This window comes from Zingiber officinale, chromosome 10B (genome assembly GCF_018446385.1).
Source record: "Zingiber officinale cultivar Zhangliang chromosome 10B, Zo_v1.1, whole genome shotgun sequence".
NCBI lineage: Eukaryota > Viridiplantae > Streptophyta > Magnoliopsida > Zingiberales > Zingiberaceae > Zingiber > Zingiber officinale.
In genome coordinates this window covers 5,424,418-5,442,078 of record NC_056005.1, presented here as the reverse complement: position 1 = coordinate 5,442,078, position 17,661 = coordinate 5,424,418, and the positions used below count along the sequence as shown (strand labels likewise).

General features: G+C 40.4%; 2 protein-coding genes and 1 long non-coding RNA gene across 4 annotated transcripts; 1 reads left to right on the top strand and 2 right to left on the bottom strand.

The window, feature by feature from the left end:
• Window positions 1-3,234: 3,234 nt before the first annotated feature.
• LOC122029338 lies at window positions 3,235-4,284 on the bottom strand. The gene has a single exon (XM_042588283.1). The coding sequence runs from the start codon at window positions 3,923-3,925 to the stop codon at window positions 3,515-3,517; it is 411 nt and encodes a 136-aa protein (XP_042444217.1). The 5' UTR covers window positions 3,926-4,284; the 3' UTR covers window positions 3,235-3,514.
• A 16-nt stretch (window positions 4,285-4,300) lies between these two features.
• LOC122029337 (tRNA (guanosine(18)-2'-O)-methyltransferase-like) lies at window positions 4,301-16,693 on the top strand. The gene is made up of 6 exons (XM_042588281.1): window positions 4,301-5,018; window positions 5,364-5,502; window positions 13,677-13,738; window positions 15,073-15,211; window positions 15,613-15,804; window positions 16,324-16,693. The coding sequence occupies exons 1-5, from the start codon at window positions 4,411-4,413 to the stop codon at window positions 15,748-15,750; spliced, it is 1,086 nt and encodes a 361-aa protein (XP_042444215.1). The 5' UTR covers window positions 4,301-4,410; the 3' UTR covers window positions 15,751-15,804; window positions 16,324-16,693.
• On the bottom strand, window positions 16,056-17,626 carry LOC122029340. 2 transcript variants are annotated; one of them, XR_006125011.1, is made up of 3 exons: window positions 16,914-17,378; window positions 16,776-16,824; window positions 16,056-16,529 (listed from the first exon to the last, which is right to left on the bottom strand). It is a non-coding gene; the product is annotated as an uncharacterized LOC122029340 (long non-coding RNA). The 2 variants fall into 2 exon arrangements; XR_006125010.1 differs by having other exon boundaries at window positions 16,776-17,626.
• Window positions 17,627-17,661: the final 35 nt, after the last annotated feature.

The window sequence follows — 17,661 nt, the reverse complement described above, 5'->3', positions numbered from 1 at the left end:
CAACACTGATGTTTTAATAGCTGACTGTCAAACTCATTCTTTTTCTTGAAAGAGGTCACGCCTGAGATCTGGAAACCAGCTTGCATCTACTAGTTCAACCATTGCTTAATGGTCCTTGCTTAGCAAACGCCAATTGGGGAGAAGAAAGAAAAGAAAACACTCTGAACAACGAGTTATCGCGTAACTTTCGTACCTGCATCTTCAACATCCTTCGAATTTTGTAAAAATTTCATGTGAATTACTCGTGACAACGGGATAGATTCGTGTCGAGTCAGATGCAGTAGCCAAGATCAGCTTCATTAAAGTTATTTGCACGTTAAACTGAAGACTTCTCGCATGTAGCAACTTTAGTCCTTTGCAGAAAGTTAGCCATCGAGTGAATCCACAATTGTATCCAAGCAAACTCAACAAATACACAAACAGCAAAGCAGAGACCAGAAAAACAATAACAATAATCCTCTCTGAAACTCAGCTTTGCCTGCTCACGAGCAGCCATCATTGAAGAAACCAGTTCTCATTTCCATTTTTGTTTTCTATTAATGCGGACACTTCATTCGAGGAAGACAACAACATTTTTTCACGTGAAACGCATCTCACTCTTCAGCTTTTTGTCGGCATAATTTCGAAGCACAGTCTCACATTCACCTGCATGATTAAGAAACAAGGAGAAATACCAATTGGCAGGGTTCGGCCCCTTTCATCACATGTAATACTATCATTTCTATTTTAACTTTATTTGCCTTTTAGCCTTTTGCTAAGTCACAGAATGCTGGTAGGGTGGCACTTTGCTAGCCCATTAGGCAGACAGAATAATAGTTGTTCATAGTTCATACTAAATTCTGAGGATAGATAGCATCATAGTTCTTAAAAAAATTTAAACCAAAGCAATGTGCAAATACCTAATGAATCATTTTTATTGTGGTAGGCAGCTTGTCGTCATGCATAGTGTAGAATTGGCCTCAACATATTCACGAGGACTTTAAATTTGTTACCTAATTGAAGGCATTGGTGTTTTGTTTTACCTATATAGGTAGATCATACAAAAGAAATAAATAAAAAATTATGTAGAACTAGAAGTATGATAAGAGTAACCTTTATAAACACAAATAATACATCCGAATGAATCAAAATCATGTAGCGACATTTCTTTCTGAAGCCAGACTGTTCCCCAAAATTGAATTATATAATTAATTCAAGAATATAATGCAACAGTTATCAATGTTGTAGTAAATTGGCTTTAACGACTAGTTACAGAAATGCTATATACTCGCCATAGCTTCGAGTGATAACTCTTCACAAAGCATGTCATCAATCACTTTGCATCTAGTGAGAATAGTGTATGTAAATCCCTCAGTAGGGTGGAGAAGAATACATAAATGAACAACAATCAAGTTTGGATATAAGACAAGAAGTTAAATAGTTCACACAAAGATTAACAGCAACGTTCTGAACCACGACTCGCTCTGTCGGTGATTTTTTTTCCAGAAGAAACAATCACACAACAAAGAACTAACTGCTAAATTGCATGAAATTCCATTAGAATCTCTTTAACCATATCACTTCCTGCATGAGCTTCCATTAGAATTTGGTTGTACTTTCTTCAGTTTGCAGACACGAGAGATACATGATAAAATGCCCACATTGTCGGATGCAGATACACAGTTGCTTGGCTGCTATTTCTAGCAAATGTAGGATCATGGTGATGTTTTCCTTCCTGTTGTTATTACGGTATTGGAATTGGTAGGAGATCTCTAACGACTAATCTACATCTGATTTTGTTTGCCGAATAAGCAAACTTACAATAAATTTCCCCTTGAAATAAGATTATGCAATGAAGACTTGGTGGATACTCACTCTAAAAAGTTAAAGAGCTAAATTATGAGAATCAAAAAGTTAAAACAACCATCATATGGGAGGTAAAAAAGAAGATAGATGGATCTTGTGGCAAAGAAGAGGTATAAAAGCATAATCATTCAAAGTCTTAATCAATCAGAGTTGAGACAACTCCAGTGTCCCTCCCTAAATATATATATATATATATAGGTTGATCAGGATTGAAAGAGTCTATGGCATAGCTCTATACTCACGTGCCAATAGTAGAAATAAAATTAACTGTATCCTTGGGTAGAAGATTCGGACCAACCTGAACAAAGGGCCAAATTTCTATTTTTCAATGGTGACCTTCAACTTGCCTCTGGATTCTATTTTATTATTATGTTGAATTGTTTATCTTCATGGATTAAGTTTTACTGATAGTCAAATCTTCTAATTATAATACGCCAATTGTAATTTTATTATCAGTTATTCAATATAATCAATGATTATGTTATATGGTTCCAACACAATCGATGCTCATATTGTTGTTGTATGAGAGCAATAACACAGTAATATATTTGCACAAAAATAGCAAGCATGTAATAAACAGGTAAATAAAAGAGTAAGGTCCAGAAATTGTTATCCTCTTGTTGAAGCGTCGGCGTGCCGACTGTCTTTAGAGAATATATTGTCACCCACGGTGCAGAGGCTCTCTGACAAAATTCTCCCAAGTTCCGACAAAATTCTCCCAACGTCGCAGTCCAGACCCAACCTCAGATCGCTGAACAGACAGCGTACACAGACACAGAGAGGGAAGGAGGAGAAAAGCAGACTGCTAGAGAGAGTACAGGGACTGGCAAAAATAAACTAGGCCGCCTGAGGCCCACGAGTTGGGGATTTGCACCCCCCTGCACACGATGATCGTGTGTGTCGCGCGCCCGGGTTATGGATTTCCAACTCAAACCCCCGAAACCACCTGATTTGGGCTCGACCCGCGCATGCGTGTAGGTCCCCTTAACTTTGCTAAGCAAGGATGGAAGGACTCCATATATAAGGTCTTCCAACCTTCTTAGTTTAGCAATGTGAGACTAAATGCATACACATATGCATTACCAAAACAACAACAAAAAACAAGAAAAATAGTTTGAATTAAACTCAACACATATGACATTTGTAAATGGGATATGAAATGCATATATGGATGTAAGAAACGGGTATAGAGTACAAACATCAAATCTCTTCTCAATCCTATGTTGTGATATTTGTGGCTGCCAGAGCTACAACATAAACATAAGTTCATAACAAATATGAAATAAAGAAATTTAATGCATGCTAGTCGATCGCATAGGTTACTTGCTAGTGCGAAACATTTTTGAGAATTGAGGAGTAAAAAAATCACATGAATATGTGTCTGACCTATTATATGTGAGTGGTAGAAATTTATTTATACCTAGCAAATGGTTTTCCCTTTTCATGCAAATGAATCTTGTTCTTAGAAAGAACTTACTCAAATGAGGACATGCATAATGAGTCAAATTTTCTTATATATATCTAATATCTTCATTTACAGCCTAATGTAGTTTATGATGGAAACAGGGAGAAATGGGGAAGAGTAGAAGGCAGATCCGAACGCTCCGTACTATGAGCATATTAATTCAAAGTTATTGTGGTAAAAAATTCAGACCGGAAAATGCAGGAATTAGGAGAGACGGAGGGGCACATCCTTGTTCACATTTCCACGGATCCTGGATTGGTCATCAAACCCGTCAAGGCCGTCGCGCGGCGACAATGCCTGGGGCCTGGACGAGTGGCTGCGGATCCGGAGGAGTTCATCGCCGGTGGGGGAATCATCGTCGGAGCCCTCGTCGAAATTGAGAGCATAGCTGAGGGCATCGTACCTGAACCCGGACGAGTGGCGCCGCCGGTGCTTTCCCCCGCCGAAGCAGAAATGCACCTTGGGATGGAATGTCCGTGAATGACGGGGGGATTCCACCGGCTCTCCACCGTCGCAGGAGGCGAATCGAAAGCATGAGGTGAGAGAATGGCGGTGGTGGTGCTTCACTTTCGCAGTCGGCGGCGGCGAGAGGGAGGAGCGGAGATGATAATCCATTCTAATTAATTCGCAAACAGTGCGATTAAATTCCTCGGCGCATCCACGTTATATTACGGCATCCACTAAACTGGCTCAATTATGAGCAATTTTAACTAAAAATAAGGCGAGCCACTAATTGGCCGGTCTTGAAGTATTCATATTGGGAAATCCCCCTTAATTGAGCTTTTCACTAAAAAAAATATATATTTTCTTATTTTTCTCCCTAAAATACATATTTTCTTATTTTTAGATTTTAATTGAATATTTGTATCCATCTAAATAAACAAGGGGCAAGTGGACAGAGCCTAGAGGACGCCATCCTCTTTCCCTCCGTCGCATTTCTGTTCTTTCCGAGTAAACAGAGCCAAGTTTGCTGCGTAGTGAACCGGTTCGACCGCATTGCGGCCCAACGTAATCAGAAACGCCGGCTGCTTCTTCCGCACATCTCCTCCTTCCTTCTTCCCCGCTGCGGACATCGTGCCTCTCACCGATCCCTGTTTCAAATGAACTCCACAAGAACCCTAATGGCTCGCTCCGCCCTCTCCTCTGCTTTCCACTTCAGCCTCTCCCTGTCCCAGCGATTCTTCCCCTCCAGCCGATCGGCTTCTGCCTTCGGCGCCGCCACTTCCTCCTCTTTCCCTCCCTTACGCTCTCTGGGGTTATCATTTCGTTTATCGAACTCCTACTCCCTCAAACCTTTTTCGTCCCAGTCTTCCGCGGCTGCTTACGTCGAAGACCCCTTTGACACCTCAGACGACACCGTGGAGGACTTGTTGACGCGTAGAAACGACCGCGTCGAGCGGATGATGAAGATGGAACGCAAGTCCGAATACGAGGGCGACCGTTCATGTCGCCGTTTGTTCCCTTACCGTGACATCTTCAGGTCAGGCAGCATGGCGCTTGGCAGCCGGGAGGTGATAGAGGTGCTGGACCCGTACATGATGGATACCAGAAAGAATCGAATCCAGAGGACGGTCGAGAACCGGAGCTATTCATTGTGCCTAGTGGTCGAAGGGCTTACGGATTTCGGGAACGTATCTGCGGCATTCCGGTCGGCGGACGCACTTGGGATCCAGTCGGTTCATGTGATTTCGCAGGGAAGTAGCAAAAGGTGCAAGCATGTCTGAGGTGAAAAGACCGTTTTAGTTCTACTAAGCTAATGAACTATGATTATGTCAGCAATCTTCTACGTCCATATGATCCCGAGCTGTAGCATTGGGTCTATACTGTTGGCATGGACTTGGCGTTCGTTAAAAAAAAAACAAAAATTTACCCAAATGTCGCCCACACTATAGCTATTGAATGTGAAACTAAAGACTGAAAGTACCTTTATAGTGATGAGCCTTCCCCTGATAATATCTGCCTCTTGTAGTAGATTCTCTCCTCTCCACGCTAGAACGGATTTGATTGCTCTACCAGTGTTATTTCTTAGCTCCTTTTTTTTATGGCTGAGCAGGTATCGTGATAATCGTCATGTTAGCATGGGCGCAGAGAAGTGGCTGGACATTGAACTCTGGAATTCACCTCTAGATTGCTTTGGAGCTCTAAGAAAACGTGGTTATCAAATCGTGGCAACTCATTTAGGGATTGATTCGGTAAAAGTTTCTTGTCTTTTGAGTTTGCACACCTTTAAGTAATTTCTTGTATCTTACACCAACTTCTTGTGAAATATTCCGTCATCTTATGATTTTGATCATTACCATGTACCATATGGATGAGGAAGAACAATAAATAAGTGGGATCAATCATTGATACTTGATAAGGAATTTTAATCTGCTGAGAGAAGAAAGGTTTTTGTATGCTTAGTTGTTTACAGCTAATGCACCGTGTTTTGTTTGACACCATTGACACTCAGACACCTATCAATAATCCAAGTCCAACTCTGCATTCTAGTCGCTAGGGCCTTTTATGAACTCCTTTACCTTGTTTCTCTCTCCCGTTAAGTGATTATAGTCTTGGTGCAATATTCCCTAGGTCAAGGTTGACCTGGTTAACCAAGCCTGAGTCTTGGTTTGGATTTCGATGTTTGACAATATATTGGGTTTAGATGATATGGACAATGCAGGTGCAGTTGTTCATTTGGGGAGATTGTTGATACAATTCCCGTTTGGTCAAAGTTGACTTAAGATTGTGAAGGAAAGTCAAGTAGGTCAAAGTTGACTGGATACTTGACTGAAAGTCCTGGTGAGTGAAGCCAGGCAGAAGGAAGTCCTGGTGAGTGAAGCCAGGCAGAAGAAAGTCCTAGTGAGTGAAGCTAGGCAGAAGGAAAATCCTAGTGAGTGAAGCTAGGTGAAAGTCCTGGTGAGTGAAGCTAGGCAGGAGGAAAATCCTGGTGAGTAAAGCCAGGTGAAAGAACTAGTGAGTGAAGCTAGGCAATTGGGAAAGTCCTGGTGAGTGAAGCCAGGCAGGAGAAATCCAGATGGGTCAAGGTTGACCAGACATCTGGTGAGAGTCCAAATAGGTCAAAGGGATTGACCGGATACTTGGCACGAGGAAGAAAAGTCCAAGTAGGTCAGAGGGATTGACCGGATACTTGGTAAGAAGAGAAAAGTCCAAGTGGGTCAAAGGGATTGACCAGACACTTGGTGAGAGAGTCCTAGCTGGTCAAGGGTGACCGGATGCTAGGTCTTATGTACTAACAAGTCATGGTTGACTAGATGTTGGCTTAGGAGGCTTTGGACTTGGTTTTGGGCAAAAACCAAGATCTAGATTGATCAGCTGATCGATCCAGCAAATTTGGATTGATCAGTCGATCGATCCAGCAGATCTGGATCGATCAGTGGATCGATCCAGCAGATCTGGATCGATCAGCCGATCGATTGGATCATGCTCAATCGATCGGCCAATCGATCCGGTGAGTCCCCGCGAACAGAACCCCTCTGGATCGATCGGTGGATCGATCCAGAGGTCCCAATCGATCAGTGGATCGATTGGGAGCTGCTGTTTATGCGCGATAAGCCCTGGATCGATCCACCGATCGATCTAGGCTATTCCAGAAAACACAGAGGCGCTCTGGATCAATCCAAAGCCTCCCCGATCGATTGGGAGCAATCCAATCGATCGGGATCCGACCGTTGGCATCGATTTAAGCCGCAGGCGTTCATTTCCTTCGTAAGAACTTCACCGATTCATCTCAGATCACTTCAGCGCTTCCACAGCTTCTCCACAAAGATCAGATCGCTAGTTCTTGAAGGTTCTTGGAGGTTTTCCAAGTCAAGAGGCGGATCTACAGCTAAAGAAGAAAGCTAGGGTTAGGGTTTCTATACTCATTGTAAGCTTTTGCTTGTATTTGTGTATCCTTTCCCTTTCTTCTTGTAGTGTGAACTTGTAGGGTTTCTCCGCCTTCGATAGTTACCGAAAAGGAGTGTTTATTAGTGGAGGTGTGTGTGTGTGCGTGGATCCTTGGACTAGTCACCTCTTGTGAGGTGGATACCAAGTAAAATCACAAGTGTTAGCGTTGTATGTTTTTGTTTCTTGTATTTCCGCTGCACATCTTCGAAGAAACAAACAACGCCAACCACTAAGCGCACGACGAGCTATTCACCCCCCCCCCTAGCTACTTTTCGGTCCCAACAAGTGGTATCAGAGCGAGGTTACTCTTCACCGGAATCATCGCCGGAAGGGGCAAACAAAACAAGCAAAGCTAGAGGGTGAAAAAGTTGAAGCAAATTCATCAAAAGTCAAAGATTTCAAGAAGCTCAACTTCAAGATGCAATTCCAAGATGGACTTGGATTTGACACAAGGGTGGCTCCACCGTACACATCCACAAGCTTCGATTCTTGGAAATCAAGAATCGAAAATTTTCTTATGATGGAGATAGAGCAATGGTTTGCTCTAATGGAAGGCTTCAAAGCTCCAACAAACTCCAAGGGCAAGCTTCTCAAGAAAAGCAAATGGAGCTTGGAGCAAATTCAAAGGAGCGAGGCAAATGATAAAGTGACCAAGCTTTTGGTCAACTTATTGCCTAGCCACATTTTGGCTCAAATCGGAGAATTCAACGATGCCAAGGAGCTTTGAAGCAAATTGGCAACAATCCATGAAGAACCCTCCACTGTACCGAATCAAGAGGAATCCAAAGAGGGCGACTCATTGGAGCAAGATCAAGAGGAGGACTCCGAAGTTGAGAGATGCTCAACTTCCGAAGAAGAGGAAGTCCAAGAAGCTTCATCCTCAAAGGAGTGCAATCAAAAGAGCAAGGAAGGAGCATATTCCTTGTTTCATGTACAAGAGGATGAAGAAGAAGGTGAAGCTTCCACCTCTAGGATTGAGGGGGAGCAATCTTCATTGACACCGGATCAAGAGCAAGAAGAATCCTCCACATCCGGGTCAAGAGAAGATGAGGATGAAGAAGCTTCCACCTCCGCAAGTCAAGCAAAATCGAATGGAGGAATATCTTCGGATCAAGAGGAAGCTTCTACCTCCGGATCAAAAGGAGAAGATGTCACCCCTACAAGCAAAGGTATAACAATTTCAATTACTAATAAAAATCATATTATATGCTTTGAATGTAGGGAAAAAGGACATTACAAAAGTAAATGCCCTAAATTAGCCAAGAAGAAGGGCCAAGTGGCACAAAAGGGCAAGGAGAAGCCCAAGGAGACCATCCCCAATACAAAGAAGAGCAAGGAGCACATTGTGTGTTTCTCTTGCAATCAAAAGGGGCATTACCGAAGTCAATGCCCTAAGGGGAAGAAGAAGGTGGTCAAGGCTCTTGGAGGAAGCTCAACTCAAGGGGGAGCCTCCAAGGTAAAAAAGAAGGTATCTTTTATTGAGCCTACCCCTTTAAATTATGGTAAAGAGCATGATAGTACTAACTTATATCATTTTAATGCTATTTACCATGAAAATAGAAGGCATGATAAAATTAAGGAAAATCATGTAGCTTATCATGCTAAAACCTCTCAACCTAGGGCTAGAAATGTAGATAAAAAACTAGGCAAGAACACTAAGGTCAATAACTATAAGCCTAGAAATAAAAATGCTCATGGATTTAATGGAAAACCAAAAACTAAGGACTTAGTGATGGAAAATCAAGTCTTGAGGTCAAGACTTGACAAACTAGAAAAGACCTTAAAAAGGATGGAAAATATCCTTAAAGGGCAAAATGAGCAAAATCTAGGTTTAGGACAACAAGGGTCATCCAAGGGCCATAGAGGTTTGGGATACAAACCTAAAATCAAAAAGGATGTACCTACTTACCATAGGGTTCCATATAGCTATGGAACCAACCCTAAGTCTAGAAGTCAAGTCAAGGATACAAGGGAAGTCATCCCTAGAAGTATCTTTGCAACAACAAATGTGACTAAGACTTCTAAGAAGTCTAAGAAAGTCACTAACAAGGTCACAAGGGAGGCTATCCCTAGAGTTGACCTAGAAAAAGTGACCAAGGCTTCTAAGAAGCTAAATAAGGTCACTAGGAAGGTATCTAGGGAAGTTATCCCTAGTGAATACCTAGAGCATCTAAGGAGCACCAATAGGTTTTGGGTTCCTAGGAGCATCTTCTCTACCCCATAGAAGGGTTAGAGAGTGTCAACTCTAAGAAGAAGGGTTAGAGAGTGTCAACTCTAAGAAGAAGGGTAGTTAACCCAACTTTGAAGAAATTGACACTCAAGGAGCATTTTCAAGGTTATTATTAACCTTTGAAAATGAAATGGATTTATGTTTACTCTTGGGAAGAGTAAAATGTGTCACAATTTGATAAATTGGATGATATTTTAAGTGACACAAATTGGGAGAATCATAGGAACTGCCAAGTTGGGATTTTGGTATGTTCTTAGGAAATTTAAGGTCAATCTAAGCCTTAATTTAAAGTGCTACCCTTGTGGAAAAATGAAATTTGCCAATATTTGAGGAATACACTTAATTTCAATTGGCAAAAATTAATCAAGAGAATTAGAAATGCCAATATAGGTTTTGGCATTTTCTTGAAGCACTTTTGGGCAATCTAGGTTTAATTTTTAAGTTAGCTAAGATTAAGGATACTTAGATAGGTAATCTAGGCAATTTTATTTATGTTAAACCTTGCCATGTTATGTTTGCCCATCACATGTCATGACACCATATTAGTTTTATATTTTTCATTCATGACTTATTATGAAAAATACAAAAATACCATGTCATGTCATACATACATCATGTAATTATAGGAATCTTTCTTTTGAAAGCTATTTCATTTTGATGTATGTCATAACATTATCATGCATTATGTTTAATTCCTTAAAAGCAAGGACAAATGGCATTTATCAATAAGTGTTTTCAACAAGTGTTGTCAACAAGTGGTATTAACAAGTAACATCCTAAGTGGATGTTCAATATCCACAAAATGCCTAGATAGATATGCATGATCCCTAGATTAGGGCAAAACCAAACTTTATATCTCACAAAGACCAATAAGATGACTTGTATGTGTTTTAGTGCACATTAGATACAAGTGAGATGTTAGGATGATGAACAAAACTCAAGATGTTGATTTAGTGCATTCTTTTGAGTTTTAAGTTCATCAAAACATATAGTTATGTGTTTTCCCATCATTGGGAAAGCTAATGTACAAGTAATGTGCATTAAGCCCAAGGAATATGGTAGGATATTGGTTTTGAAAATGTTTTTAAAATAATTTTAGAAAACATTGGTGAAGGCTATCTTTTGATAGTAATCACCATTGAATAGTTAGACACAAACTTGAAGAAAACACTAAAGTTTTTGCAAGTTCTCAAGTTTGTGTCAATTTTGAAAATATTATGTATTTTTATAGAAAACTATTTTTTCATGATAAATTATACCCTAAATAATGTCTACACAAATTTTTACGATTTTTGGAATTTTGTAGAATTTTCTAGGGGTTTCTGAAATTGGCTGAAATTGAATTTCAGCAATTTCAGGCCTTCAATCGATCAGTGGATCGATTGGAGTGCCTCAATCGATCAGCCGATCGATTGAGAAGGCATTTCTCGCGAGCAGAAGCTCGCTGAACCGATAGATCCAAGAAGACTGAATCGATCAGTGGATCGATTCAGTAGGGTTCAATCGATTGGAACCCAACTCCAATCGATCGAAGATGCTGATTTTGGCTGGGAAGGTCTGATTTCAGCATCTTTGAACCTATTTTAGTCTAGATAACCATTCCAAACCCCTGAAAATACATTTGTATACATAAAAAGGGTGTTCTCGTGTGGAAAACAAGGATGGATTGGTTAAGGAAGGCTAAGTTGAAGTTTAGGTTGAGGTTTGTTTCAAATTTTGAATATTTAAACCTCAAAACTTCTAAAATTGGGTTTCCTAAAGTTTTAGGGATTCCAAGTCATTATTGGTGCAATGACAGAAGTTACCACCATGTCTTTAGGGGGAGGGACTCTTTAAAGACATGAAAATTATTTTTCATGAACCTTGGAAGGTGGTTAACCTTCCGTTAAGAACATGCTCAAGGTTGAGCATTTGAACTTTAATGGGGAGTGGATATCCTCATTGTTCAAGTGGTTTCAAGTGGATAATGCTTAAGAATGGGTATTTGCCTACATTGGAGGAGAATGTAGGGTTAAGGATAATGAAGGGTATGGGACCTTCATTATCGTGTTGATCACAACGAGTGAAGTTGTGAACAACGATGAGCAACTCTTCAGGGGGAGAGTTTTCAACAAGTGAATTTGTTGATGTGTGCCCAAAAATGGGGCATGGTTTGATGTGTGCCAATAGGGGGAGAATGAAAGGGAGTAAGTTAGGATTTCATTACCTAGAGGGAGTTTGCCCTCTTAGGGGGAGAATGAAGGGCTTAACTTATGGATTCATATAGGGAGTTGAGGCTATGGGAGTAGCCTAATTTCCTAACTTAACAAGAGGTATTGTCAAACATCAAAAAGGGGGAGATTGTTGGTGCAATATTCCCTAGGTCAAGGTTGACCTGGTTAACCAAGCCTGAGTCTTGATTTGGATTTCGATGTTTGACAATATATTGGGTTTAGATGATATGGACAATGCAGGTGCAGTTGTTCATTTGGGGAGATTGTTGATACAATTCCCGTTTGGTCAAAGTTGACCAGTTAAGATTGTGAAGGAAAGTCAAGTAGGTCAAGGTTGACTGGATACTTGACTGAAAGTCCTGGTGAGTGAAGCCAGGCAGAAGGAAGTCCTGGTGAGTGAAGCCAGGCAGAAGAAAGTCCTAGTGAGTGAAGCTAGGCAGAAGAAAAATCCTAGTGAGTGAAGCTAGGTGAAAGTCCTGGTGAGTGAAGGTAGGCACGAGGAAAATCCTGGTGAGTGAAGTCAGGTGAAAGACCTAGTGAGTGAAGCTAGGCAATTGGGAAAGTCCTGGTGAGTGAAGCCAGGCAGGAGAAATCCAGATGGGTCAAGGTTGACCAGACATCTGGTGAGAGTCCAAGTAGGTCAAAGGGATTGACTGGATACTAGGCACGAGGAAGAAAAGTCCAAGTAGGTCAGAGGGATTGACCGGATACTTGGCAAGAAGAGAAAAGTCCAAGTGGGTCAAAGGGATTGACCAGACACTTAGTGAGAGAGCCCTAGCTGGTCAAGGGTGACCGAATGCTAAGTCTTATGTACCAACAAGTCATGGTTGACTAGATGCTGGTTTAGGGGGCTTTGGACTTGGTTTTGGGCAAAAACCAAGATCTGGATTGATCAGCTGATTGATCCAGCAGATTTGGATTGATCAGCCGATTGATCCAGCAGATCTGGATCGATCAGCCGATCGATTGGATCATGCTCAATCGATCGGCCGATCGATCCGGTGAATCCCCGCGAACAGAACCCCTCTGGATCGATCGGTGGATCGATCCAGAGGTCCCAATCGATCAATGGATCGATTGGGAGCTGTTGTTTATGCGCGATAAGCCCTGGATCGATCCACCGATCGATCTAGGCTATTCCAGAAAGTACAGAGGCGCTCTGGATCGATCCGTGGATCGATCCAAAGCCTCCCCGATCGATTGGGAGCAATTCAATCGATCGGGATCCGACCGTTGACGTCGATTTAAGCCGCAGGCGTTCATTTCCTTCGTAAGAACTTCACCGATTCATCTCAGATCACTTCAGCGCTTCCACAGCTTCTCCACAAAGATCAGATCGCCAGTTCTTGAAGGTTCTTGGAGGTTTTCCAAGTCAAGAGGCGGATCTACAGCTAAAGAAGAAAGCTAGGGTTAGGGTTTCTATACTCATTGTAAGCTTTTGCTTGTATTTGTGTATCCTTTCCCTTTCTTCTTGTAGTGTGAACTTGTAGGGCTTCTCCGCCTTCGGTAGTTACCGAAAAGGAGTGTTTATTAGTGGAGGTGTGTGTGTGTGTGCGTGGATCCTTGGACTAGTCACCTCTTGTAAGGTGGATACCAAGTAAAATCACAAGTGTTAGCGTTGTATGTTTTTGTTTCTTGTATTTCCGCTGCACATCTTCGAAGAAACAAGCAACGCCAACCACGAAGCGCACGACGAGCTATTCACCCCCTCTAGCTATTTTTCGGTCCCAACATATATTCTTGGTTATAAGGAACTTGTTTTGCTGTCCATATCCAATATATTCTGAATAGGATTTTTGTCAAATCTAATTTGAAAAAATATACTGCTCTGTCGACATTAAAATTAGTTCTAGTTTGATCTTTAACAGTAAAAATAGCCACAAGTCTTGCTGGAGCTAATGACCATTCTAACTAAAAGAATGTTCATAAGTATATGATCAATTTCATACTTCATGACTAAACTGCACATTATATATTTTAACCTTGTTTTTTATTTTGGTTTCCAAATGTCTACTAACTTGATCCATTGTGATAGGTTTCTATATATGAGATGGATTGGTCACATCCAACTGCAATAGTTGTGGGAAATGAACACATGTGAGTACATTTACATAAATGACAGTTCCTGCTTTTTGTTTTATTTTGGTTAAGGACAAGTCATCTTGGCTCGTTGCTTTGGATAACCGTTTCTCGGAAGTAAAGATTCTTGCATTTTTGTTATTGTCATTTCTCCGTTCTCAGGATAATTGTCAATATGCATCATGATCTGGTAGGTTTCTATTTTGTGATTCTTAAAGAAAGATATACACACAAGCACTGATATCTTTTTGACAGGACCGTGAAATGGTTTAATATTTCAAGTGGTCAATAACAAGTACACAGCTGCCAAGATCATCCTCAGGTGGGCAAAGTGAGAACATGCAAAAGGTGTTTAAGCTAGATTGATTTTTCCTTTCTTCTCTCTCCTAGTCTCACTAGCTGATGATTTACTCTCTTCGATATCCTCAGAGATCTGCTTCTGTTATTCTACCCTCATCTCACTCATTCTGTTCGTTTGATTCCCTCAGATTTCTTCTTCTTATGCTCTACCCATAGCTCTCTGCTTCTCTTGCTCTACCCATGCTCTCTTCTTCTCTTGCGCTACCCTTGCTCTCTTCTTCTCTTGCTCCATTCTTGCTCTCTTCCCCATCCAAGTTTAGCACTCGATTCTCTCCATTCAGCTGCCAATGGGGATGACAAGAAGGGAAGGAGAAGTGTGTTAACTCTATAATTGTCCTCGTCATGATTTGAAGAGGCACATTCTAACAGATGCCTAGATCACTATGCTGAACCTCAACAATAGTGAAAAATCTCTCTTTAATTTAGGAGAAATTCATGTTGGAGAAAAGGGGAAAAAGAATTCATGCAGCTTTGGAATTTGGTTTTCAAGAGTGTGAAAAGGAGGGGAATAAGAAGATAGACGAAGATGGGTTCATGGAGAGAAGAGGAAGAAGATGGGAGGATTTCATTGAGATGAAGACGCAAGATGGGAGGAAAGATGGAAAAGGAGCTAGATGATGAATGCCATATTATGAATTTGTTCATTGCCTTAGATAGCTAGATTGGGACTGTTAAGGATTATTGCATAATTTATTCTATAACCAGGCAAAAATCTCTCTAGTAGGTAGCATAGAGTTATTTGCTAGAGGAATTAAACTTGAGCCTGCATTAAATTTCATTTCCCTCATATTAGTGCATATGTAAATTTTGTAATTATTGCTTCATGTTGATCCTGTTGTTTTTCCCCTTAGACAAACACCCTGTTTTGTGGGGCAAATTATCTTGTAGTTCTTGTTCTGGGTGAATGATTTTAGCAATTTTGGCGGCACAGGTATTTGCTATACTTTTGACTTTTTTATTATAGTCTCATGGATTTACATTCCTGGTTACAGGGGTATAACAGAAGAGGCTTTGAGATTATCTGATTTGCACTGTTGCATTCCAATGAAAGGGATGGTAGATTCTTTCAATGTTTCAGTTGCCGCAGGCATCCTGATGCACCATGCTGTCTGTGATAAAATCTCTCGTCTGGTAAGTTTTGATACTCACATGTTTTAAGTTTTTTTATTTCTCTGGGAATTTATTGATATGCTTGTCACACCAGTGCAAATTTTTGGATCTTCAATATAGAAACATGCAATCTGCTTGTTTTTTATTGTATGCTTATCTTATAGTTGTCTTAATAACTATGTTTTAATAACATAATCGATATGGATATCCATTAAGGAATGAACCTATAATATATATTAATATGCATCTCTATGAGATAAATCTAGACCAAAAAAAACTGACTGAAATATATGAATATGGCATAATTGTTAATAACAGCTATCTATTAAATTGCTTCATCTATATGTGGACGAGAACTAAAGCATAGTTCTATTAACACAATTGTTGGCAAGATCAGATGATCCTGAACCTTACATCTGCAGGGTCACCATGGGGATTTAACATCTGAAGAAAGTCAGATTCTACAAGCAGAATTTTACTTACGGCATAGAGAAAGTATGATTGGTATTGTTGATGAGTATGCAAAAAGGAAGATGGAAGGTATCCTTGGCAAACTATAAAAGCTGAAGCTGTCTCTTAGGCGGCAGAGTAGCTTGAGCTGGATAAATATCCAGGTAATGTACTTCTACAGTCCTGTCGTTCTTTGATACCAGAAATATGCTATGTATTCAGATAAGCCCTCTCCTTTTTTTGTCTTTTAAGTAAGGTTAAGGCACATCCCTCCCTTTTTTATTATTTGTCATATTTGAAATTATTAGCAGAAAAAGAATAATGCTATAGGATCATGTAAATCCCTCGTTTTTGTATTGTTTTTAATGTCATATTTCAAATCATCAGCAGGAAAAAGAATCAGTACATAGAGATATTAATGCTACACTACAATTTTTTTTTTTACTCAAGTCACTAAGTATATCAAAATTGGAGGAGTTCCTCTACAGTAGGAAAAGGTCGCCATGTGCTCCACTTAACCTGAGATATTGGTCTAAAGCCTATACTTAAATCTAGCAAAGAAAAAGTTTAGCAGAGATGCTGTATTTGGAGCGCGTATGTGATTGGCGAGTTTTTGACTTAAATGTGCAAACTTGATTATCGGTCAGATCTTACTTTGTCTGAATGTCTAAATTTTGTCACAGATCCGACTTTTCAGAATATTTATTCTTTGGAGTGCCTGTGATCAGCATCCTTTATATGCATCAGCATGTGTTGGCATGTCACATGTGAGGCTCCACAGGGCAAGTGCCCTCTGCTGATTGCATGTTCATCCCATCTGCTGCAGTTCATCAGACCCCAGAAGATAACATTAAGGATATAGGATTTAATGTTTCCTTCCTGTGTAGCACTGCAAAGGCATATTCTTTAGCATCAGATGATTTGTAGTAACTCATTGTGTTGAAGGTGTCATCAAGATATATATTCTGGCAATTGCAACTGCTAGAATTAGCCATTTGTTGTTTTATAACTCGGAAGGCATTATATAAATTGAATTTGCTGGCTTTCAGTTTCCGGAGGTGATTTGTTAAATTATTTTGACTGGAGAAGAATTCTTCTGTGAGAGACAATAGAGAATCGTATCATCAATTCTTACAATTCATTTTAGGATGGACATCCTTTTAAGAGCAGTCTTGCAACTCAGTCTGTTGTCAAAGAAACATAGTCATCTTAACAATAATGAGCAAGATTTAGTCTAATAATTCACACGTAATTAAAATTTTGCAAATCTGACTTTTCCATATAACAACTTCTTGACAAATTCACGCTGGAAATCCCGTGGTGTTTGATCGCTTGTTTAGATCCATCCTCACAGCTTCATTGCCCCTTCAAAGAACGACGAAGACACATTCCTGCCTGAATCAGAAAACATATGCAGAGTAATTAGCTCATTCTAGACAATCATGCGTCATGTGCAAGTGAATGGTGGGGGAAAAAAAAACTAAACTAAAACAGTTTAGACTGAAGCATCCTTTCGTAGTTTATGATGCACTACATAAATCGAAGATTCCGTATTGATGAACTGAGAACGATGTGGCCCAAAGGGGTGACCTGAGAACACAGACGAATCAACAAGGCATTTTGCCCACATGGTTCTGTGTCCTCAGGCATCACTCCTCTGGGATCGATCGATCACCTCTTCATCACGGACGCATGAACCTGTAGATACTCTGTGGGTTCTCAATCCTTGGAATCCCATGTATTTATATAACGCAGTAGTTCTGCATCTCAGTCGATCGTCATCATGTCGACACCTTACGACACGTGAATACAGAGAGACACCAGAGATTTGACAGGAAGATTAAGATTAGGATGACATAAATACACCAATTAATTCGCACCCAAAAAAAAAGCCACCGGTTCATCTCCAACCTGTGTACAGGCAGATATTTTTTCCCCCTGCGAACCGTGTAGATGGATTAATTATTAGACGCGCTACTCACGCTGAGAAAAGATGCAACGTGGAGAGTTTCCTTTGGCCG

Coding starts and splice junctions, on each gene's coding strand:
- LOC122029338 (XM_042588283.1), bottom strand. CDS start 3,925: ATGGATTATCATCTCCGCTCCTCCCTCTCGCCGCCGCCGACTGCGAAA.
- LOC122029337 (XM_042588281.1), top strand. CDS start 4,411: ATGAACTCCACAAGAACCCTAATGGCTCGCTCCGCCCTCTCCTCTGCT. Junction 5,503..13,676: donor CTCATTTAGGGATTGATTCG/GTAAAAGTTTCT, acceptor CCATTGTGATAG/GTTTCTATATATGAGATGGA. Junction 15,212..15,612: donor GTGATAAAATCTCTCGTCTG/GTAAGTTTTGAT, acceptor TTACATCTGCAG/GGTCACCATGGGGATTTAAC.